Source organism: Scardinius erythrophthalmus (assembly GCF_964197995.2).
Source record: "Scardinius erythrophthalmus genome assembly, chromosome: 16".
In the NCBI taxonomy this organism is placed as follows: Eukaryota; Metazoa; Chordata; class Actinopteri; order Cypriniformes; family Leuciscidae; genus Scardinius; species Scardinius erythrophthalmus.
The window spans coordinates 1,630,626-1,639,643 of NC_138236.1; the positions used below are offsets into that span (position 1 = coordinate 1,630,626).

Consider the following 9,018-nt stretch of genomic DNA (forward strand, 5'->3'; position numbering starts at 1 on the left):
TGCTGATGAAAATTCAGCTTTGCATCACAAAAATAAATGACATTTTAAAGAATATAAAAAAAGAGAACCATTATTTTAAATTGTTTCCAAACTTTTGACTGGTACTGTATATATCGTGATATGCATATCGCAACGGCTTGCAATAACTGGGGTCATGAACAAAAGACAAAGAGAAAATAAACATTTTGCAAAAGAAAACCTCAAAGGTTAATTATAGATAAAGACAGAAACACGCCTGTTCACCGATCATTTTCCTCAGCTCTGGCAAAGGCAAGTTTCAAATCAGGGCTTCTGCGCTAAATTAATCCTCTGGTTTAGCGCCATCTACTGTTTTAGAAGAGGAAGTTGCTCAGCTGCATTTGTGAGAAAATCGAGCCGAGAGATCTTATAAAAAGCCAAGTGTCACACAATCATAAAAGACAGATATGCTTTTGTATGCACTAGATTTGGTAATCATTCAAAGGTTGCATGCAATTTGTAGAATGGCTTGTATTTATTTTTGAAGTATTATCTTGGCTCATTTATTTATATTTGTAAAACACAATACATATTTGTTACTCCACTGCATTTTCACTCAAACTGACCTTTGTACCTGCACATTGCTTTCTTTCTTTTTTTTTGCGAGTCGAGTTTTCCTTTGCAAAGCAGATCGAGTTTGTTTGCAAAATGCTGGATTTGTTTGTTTAATTATGGCACATAATTCACTCCATCAAGAAATAACATTAGAATTCAACCAAGCCATGTAATAAATGTTTAATGCGTCATCTTTTTCTAATCCAGGTATTATAACTACTTGTACACACACTACCTGCCCGGCAGCTTAAAGACTATGGTGGACCAGCTCTCGAACTGTGAAGACATCCTCATGAACTTCCTAGTGTCTGCTGTCACTAAGATGCCGCCTATCAAGGTCACTCAAAAGAAACAGTACAAGGAGACGATGATGGGACAGGTACAAAATCTGTGATTCTGTCACTGCATATTTTCAGCTGTTTTAATGATGTGTGATCTGATATTATGGAGTATGTCTCCCACTTCACAGAAACACACAGAGAGTGTTTTCACATACACTACGTGATGTAGTCTAGTAGGTTACACTAGTGTGCTTCAGCATTTAGACTATTAAAATGCATTTATAACGCCCTGAATATTCAAGATAAGTGGGAAAAATACCTCTGTGTATCTATTATATTTATATCATTTAGTATAGTTAATCAATATTGTGTTTTTTTTCTCCAAATATAAGCATGATTACAAATCTGATATTGATTTTATACAACATTTCAATAAATAAGAAGTTAATAGGGTTATTAGTCTAACCCTAACTTACATTTTAGACACAATATTGCCCGTTTTTGCTCTATTTTGCCAACGAAAATCGTTCCAAACAAAGACACAGGACTGTTTTGTGTGTCTGAACACACGGCGGTGTTTCATTACTGAATGAACGAATCGGTTGAATGAATGATTCAATGACTCACTCATTAAGAGAGTCAAATGCTTCGTTCCTGAATGAATCAGCCGGTTGAAACTCAATGACAGTGACTTGCTGTTTTAGTTTCACATTTAAAGTATCTTTTCACTTTTTAAATCATTTCAAAAAATCGATACTCAACGTTTTATGTTTAAAAAAAAAATGTAACATTATTTCTGCATTTGCTGCTGGTTAAACACATTCACGTCCCTCTGATCTGCATTAAACGGTCTGTGTAAAAGCATCTAAACGCGATTCAGATTCTGTGTTTCCTCTGCAGTGCAAAGATTAATTTTGATGATACTGATTTCAATTGATTGGTAACAGCCCTATTGTGTCTTATTATTGGAATTGAATAGTTAGAATTAATTGCATACATAAAAATGGGCTTTATAACGGTAAACATGCCCATAAAAGGTAAAAATCCGTTTAAACTTATTGGAAAAAAATAATTTGTGTCACTGCTGTGAGACTTTAGGAGTTAGCTGTTCATGGCAGTCCTAAACCTGACAAGATACCAACACACTCAGCAATTATCATTATCGATAAAATCCCAGTGGATTTTTTCCAATTTTTTGTGGGTGATTAACTGGACGCAAATTAGTGAAAATTGGGGAAAATATGAAGCCATGTGACCTGTGCACATGTACTGAAACAAGACACATGGGGGTCATGTGACCACTTTTTTGCACTTTCATTGATTTGTATTTGAGTTCTTCTCCCCTGAGATATGTTTGACCAATAAATGTGTGTCTCATTTTATTAAAAATAAACTAAAATAGACTGTTGCATGGAGGCAACACCGAACCACAGAGGGTTAAAGCAGCTAACCGCCTCTCTTTCCTCCTCAGACGTCCCGGGCGTCTCGTTGGGCCGACCCGGACCACTTCGCCCAGCGGCAGACGTGCATGAACAAATTTGCCAGCTGGTTTGGCACGATGCCCCTGGTCCATTCGCAGATGAGACTGGATCCCGTTCTGTTCAAGGACCAGGTATCGATCCTGCGCAAGAAGTACAGAGACATCGAGCGACTCTGACAGATCTGAGAAACGCCTTCCCTGTGATGGGAAACGGCATCCGAAAACCCCTCCTATCCCTGATGAACCTGATCCACGGGGATAAACGGGGGCACGGAAACGCTCCGGGAGGGAGCGCATTCAGACGGAGGGGTGTGTTCGAAGAAGATTCGTCACTAACTACGAATATATGAAATCAAAAAGCTCGATCGGAGACCGCATCGACGTGATTTGGCGTTTGGATGAGTTTCACACAACACACAGACACAAAGCTTTCTGTCTTCCACACCCCCTCTTGTAATGCTTTGCCAATGACAGCGGTGACCATGGCAACCTCGCCAGCCACACTCACACACACACACACTCACTCAGAATATTGCACATCGGTTTAACTCTGGATCATGTCAGATGTGGGTTTTGCTGAGGTCGCCTGTATATTTATCCAGTTCACCTCCCGCTGCAAGCGTTACGCCCCTCTTGAAGACGCAGGATGACGTCCCGTGGAGAAGTCGCGTGTGCGAAACACCGCGCACAACGTCACAGTGCCTGAACTTTCAGATGGACCGTATCTGGGAGTCCGAAGGGGTTTTGTATGAATGCATAAACACCTTGTTCATGCTGCTTATGTTTGGATTCAGTTTAGGTGTTCCACCAATTGGCCCGAAGGTTTAGTTTTTTTCTTTCTTTACAAGCCTTTTTGTGTATTTTTTTCAAACTGACATAATTGTACTTTTTTTTTTGTAAGATTTACACCTTGTCCTAACCAGACGCGATGCAATTAGATTTCAGAGACAAGCAATTTGTCTGTCCACGCTAGACAAAAAAAAACAAAAAAAAAAAAACACTGAAAAAGTCAATCAGAAGAGCGTGTGGGCGGAGTCTCTCTACTCACAACCAAATCAATTACAAATCACAGCCAATCAGAAGAGCGTGTGGGCGGAGTCTCTCTACTCACAACCAAATCAATTACAAATCACAGCCAATCAGAAGAGCGTGTGGGCGGAGTCTCTCTACTCACAACCAAATCACTTACAAATCACAGCCAATCAGAAGAGCGTGTTGGCGGAGTCTCTCTACTCACAACCAAATCACTTACAAATCACAGCCAATCAGAAGAGCGTGTGGGCGGAGTCTCTCTACTCAGAATCAAATCACTTACAAATCACAGCCAATCAGAAGAGCGTGTGGGCGGAGTCTCTCTACTAACAACCAAATCACTTACAAACCACAGCCAATCAGAAGAGAGTGGGGGCGGAGCCTCTCTGCAAATGCACTGCACTCACAACCAAATGAACTAGAACATAATCAAATTCATAAATATTACACCATTTAAACATTATTTAAAAACATACGGAGTGACTGAAACGTTTAAATCTTTGTCATAGAATACACGTGTTTGCTTACAGTTCCCTTCAAGATCTGAGGCGAATTATCAATTGTCGCTTTCAGTACGGCTACAAAGGTCACGCAAAATGATATTCAAACTCATATTAACTTCATTTAACAGTAAATAAAGCACATAACCATTAGCTGAGATTATCAGACTGTATGTTGTTGTTCCAGCCGCGACCTCGCAAAATAGAAATTGCTTCTAACGTTGTTCGGTTGGTTAGGACAAAAACTCAAACATGGAACAGATGACTTTTATCGCGCATCACGTCTGGTCGGGACACGGTTAAATCCAGCGGCACAAACATCCCGTTCTCGTCTTATAGTGTAACGCCACGTTCACACTGCAGCTAATTCAGATGTCACTCCACTTCTGACTGCTTGATCTTGTTCTGAATTTGTGACATGTATTTTAAATCTCAGTTCAGACAACCGCTTTTACCAATCAGTCTAACTAGTAACTAGTTGTTAATGCAGTGACTAAAAACAGCCCAAATCTGTTTACACGGAAATTTCTGAACGTTGACATGGTTTGCTTTCTTTAAGACCCCAAACATGATGGATGTTGTCAGTCATGAGACACCCGATGTTGTTTCAGTGTTTACGTGGCTAGGATGTGTTTCTAGAATCACACACTCAATGACTAGAGTAATTTTAAAGAGATATTAACACTAGTTTTGCATTTACTCTCAATGTTGTAGACGGAAGAAAAAAACGAGCAAATCAATGAAAACGCTTGATTAGGAGAGAACGACATCCATTCAGAGCTTCAGGTCGAGTTTTGAGAACGTCTTCCATTGATTTTCTGTTCAGAAAGAGATATGAACTTTTTATCGCTCATGTTCTTCTTGGATTGAATGGATGGAACTGGTTTTCCCAGAGGAGACAAAAAATCATTCACTTTAGCATGGTCTTTAGTCAGGGTAGATGACATATTTAGTGCTTTGTGAATGAACAATCTTCATCCTTGGAATTAAATATGGCATCTACCCTGACTCAGTGTCCCTACAATTACAAAAAAGTACCATATACAGTACTATTGTAAGAAGATTTTCCCTATTAAGGACAACAGCTGAATGTGAAACATTAGGGATGATGGGATGGACCATGAGATGACAGGAATGTGTGAGCTGGTAATGAGTTTGCTTGAGGTCAGAATTGTTAGGAAAATATGAGCAAACCAGGCTGTGGACAATAAATCTGCGTTGTTTATCCTTTTGATCTTTCATTCAAAAAAAGTACAAAAAAATGTAACCTTTCTTTGAAGTAAACCCATTGAAAATGGAAAAATTACATTTTAAGATTGTTTCCTCATTCAAACACTCCTCATTTTCTATTGTTCAAGTAAATGGACAAAAGTCATTAACTCTTTCCCTGCCATTGATGGGATTTCCCTGCTTTCCATGTTTTTACACTGTTATACGGTAGGGGGCGCTATTAGCCATCTTTTACAGAGTCAATGGATCAAAGCGCATGCAAAAAAGAAGCAGAAGCAAGCAATAAAAGCATTGCTTATGCATGTTGTAGTCTCAGCTTTTTGTTCAAAATGTTGCTTTTTAATGACAAGTGTTGATAAAAAAAGGAATGCATAAAGCTAGAATAAAACTAGAATTTTTTTTTTTTTTTTTTTTTTTATTGATTGCATGTTCAGATATTCATACAACAAAATATTTTGGGGGCCATGACATTTTTGTGCAAATGATCAAAAATCCTGGCAACCTTTTTCAAAAAACACTGGCGGGGAAAGAGTTAATTATCGGCCTGATGCTGGAAATGGGGATTTTCAATGAATTTTCAATTCTATTTTGTGAAGCTCAACAATCTTTTGCTGCACATCAGAACTATATTCTGTGGTTTTACTCATTGTGATGAACGATTAAGGGAATGGTGTGCTAAAAAATTGTAAATATGAATGGGATCGTGGATATTTTATTCATAAGAATGTCTAGGGGTGCCAATAATTGTGGCCAATGTGTATTAGAGAAAATTATTTATTTTATAAAGTGATTTCCCCCTACATTTTTTTATTTATTTTTTACTTAAATAAAAGGTTAGATTTTTGTGTTTTTTTTTTTTAAATGAAAGATCAAAAGGATAAACAATGCATATTTATTTTCACAGCCCTTTTTCGCTCATAATAATTCTGTCCTCAACTGTATATTTGCATGGCGATCATCTGATAGAACTGCTCTTTTTATTCGAGAGTGAAATGTGAGAATGCAGAAAGTCTAAAATCATTCAAGGTGTGGAAAACGCATTATTTAGAAGTGTTGGTTGTTCACGGTTGCCATATTAATGTAGAATTGAACTTGTGTGCGTTTGCATGAATGAATTGAGTGGAAACTCTGGAAACCGGTTCTCCGCATAAGAAAACGGTATTGTGAGGCTATATCAGGATTCAATCACGCGTTTCTTTTTGTCGTCTACAAACGAACGTGCCTTTTGTCAAGACATTATTTTGTTAGCCTTCAACCGCACGATCTCCTCTTCCTCGACAGCACTGATCTTCTTCTTCTTCTCTCTAGTTTTCCTCGTCTAACACTGGAGTTTTCCTGATGGTTACAGGACTGACATTCCCTCTTTCACTCAGCCTCGTGTTCATATGTGTATTTAGCACACGTGAGGATTCATTTTAACTCAACTTTGATTCTTTGCTTCATCCTTGGATTCCTTTATTTTACAGGATTACAGACAATACAATGAAAATTCTGATTTTTTAAGATATAAAAAACGCTTTTATAAAAAAGAAATAAATGATATTTGATACATTTGTGTGTGTTTTGTTTATGTTAAGTGTGAATTGTGTGAATTGTCGTATCATATTGTTTGGTGTTTATTATTGTTTTTTTGTTTTTTATTATCATTGCATATTGTTTAACATACAAATAAATAAATAAAATATTAAATAAAAACATAATAGCAATAAAAACATACGGAGTACATAAAAAAACATAATTTCTCATGACACAGCAAAATTAAAGGGGTGGTATAATGGCCTTTTCACAAGATGTAAAATAAGTCTCTGATGTCCCCAGAGTGTGTGTGAAGTTTTAGCTCTAAATAAATGTATAAATATATCATGTTAAAATTGTCACTTTTTCAGGGTGAGCAAAAACGCACTGTTTTTGTGTGTGTCCCTTTAAATGCAAATGAGCTGCTGCTCCCGGCACAGTGGGCGAAGCTTCAAGAGCTTGTGACACACACACATGCACTGAACATTTCAAACACTTTTAGCCTTTTATGTTCAAAATGGAGTCATACAATGATATATAGCATGTGTAGTTATCTTCAAGTCATTGATTAGCATATTCGGGCGGAGTTTATGTAAATTCTAGGGTTGGTGATGTCACTAACCAGGGAGGAATGTGGTGTAGTCTCTACCAGCCGTTTGTTGTAGTCCTTAAAAAACAATTTCTTTAAAAGCAAATATCTCCCTTTGCTTTGAACTTTGAGCGTTGTAACTTTGCAGATGTTGTTTATGATCAAACAGCAACATTACACACTAACTAAAGTTAGAAAAGTCAAATCATAATCAACCACCCCTTTAAAATAAAAAAATGCAATAGTTAAATAATGAAAGTGTCAATGTAGAAAAAAAAGGATAGAGAGAGAAAAAAGTTGGACACCACAATCAAAGCTGTAACAGTTAACAACATGTGAAAAACTACATTACCCATGATGCTCTACAGAAAACTCCACCAATCAGAGTCAAAAGATCTCTCTAGCTCCGCCCCCTCTCATAAAGCACTGCGAATTTATATAAACACTTTTTATAGGCGTATCAAGTGATTCAGGATAGGACAAGCGGTTTGGAAGATGGATATAAATTTTGTAAATGAGTTTAGTGTTCTTTTATACTTCACAGACGCTTAAAGGGGTCATATAATGTCATTTCTGTGTCTTTGCACACCAGAAGCGTGTCTGACGCGGCGCTGCTGCTGCTAGGTGACATATTGGTGACATGGAGAGTTGTGGAAGGCCTATACTTCATGTTAAACATAAATATATAGCAGCAAAGACAACGTCGGCAGTGTTGACGGCAATATAGACTATAGAATATTTCGTTCTGTATTGACAGGTGCAGTATTTGAAAATCGATAATATTTTTTTCAATTGCATTTATATTTGCATTTATGTCAAACCCTAGACACTTTCAAACATCAAAATGACATTTATTAATATGTATTCGTGTCAAAATGTCATATAAACATCTTTTCCTATTCAATTTTGCCTGGAAACGCTTCCAAGACGCTTGCGTGTCGCGTGAAAAATAGGCGTCGGTTCTATTTCTAGCAGGCACGCGTTTTCTGCGCGGCTCGAGCCGCGCCTGAGACGCGCGTGTCACGCAGGCAGTGTGCAAGCTCTAACCTGTTAACATGGGAGCCGAAATAAAAACGGCCACGCAGCCAGTGTGTAGCCGGCCTAACACGTTGTTCATTATAAACGTGGGATTATGAATTATATTGATAACGTCGTACATAGAAAACATGCCGTTATGTACCTGAGTGTAAAAATAGCCACATTCATCGTGAAGCGTGCAAGCTATTTGCAAAGATTAATATAAATATTAATATAAAGGTTAATAAAACGTTACACTCACTTGTTCTTCTGGAGGTGCAGCAGGAACATGAATAGTTGGTACCGATCCTTTTTTCAGGAGCAGCTTCTTAGCAAATCCAGCTTTATACTGACCCTCGTTTGTAAAGCAGTCTGGTGAAATGATTCGCGCAAACATGAAAGCATTGAAGTTGATCGTGGGGAATATTCCCTTCGAAAACAAACTCAGCCACTGCGTCTTCAGCGGTTCGGATTTAGCCTTTAGGAACATCATCAATATGACTGCTGTGTTCGTTATTACACCCAAGAACAGAACACCACAATCGTTAGACGCCAGATTCTACTCAGCACTCCAGCTATCAACAATGAATGCGCTGGTCGGCGCGTGCTATGATTGACAGCTCGCTCACGAGGGCGCGTCTGTGTTTGAAACGCTGCTGTCAATCAGCCATCGTGGGAGGGGCGTCGATTTTGTGACGTCACAATATCAAACGGCTTGATTTGAGAGGAGGAAACATATGAAGATTAAAAAAAATATATATATATATTATATATTTATATATATATATCTATATTGGGGTA

General features: G+C 38.0%; 1 protein-coding gene across 1 annotated transcript in view; it reads left to right on the forward strand.

Annotated features, from left to right (window-relative positions):
• The window catches only part of ext1a (exostosin glycosyltransferase 1a), a 61,617-nt gene extending 58,307 nt beyond the window's left edge, over positions 1-3,310 (forward strand). Inside the window, exons 10-11 of the mRNA XM_081389151.1 lie at positions 781-952; positions 2,326-3,310. Of these exons, the coding sequence (XP_081245277.1) occupies positions 781-952; positions 2,326-2,511 (358 nt within the window). The 3' untranslated portion in view covers positions 2,512-3,310. The remainder of the gene's footprint in view (positions 1-780; positions 953-2,325) is intronic.
• Positions 3,311-9,018: the final 5,708 nt, after the last annotated feature.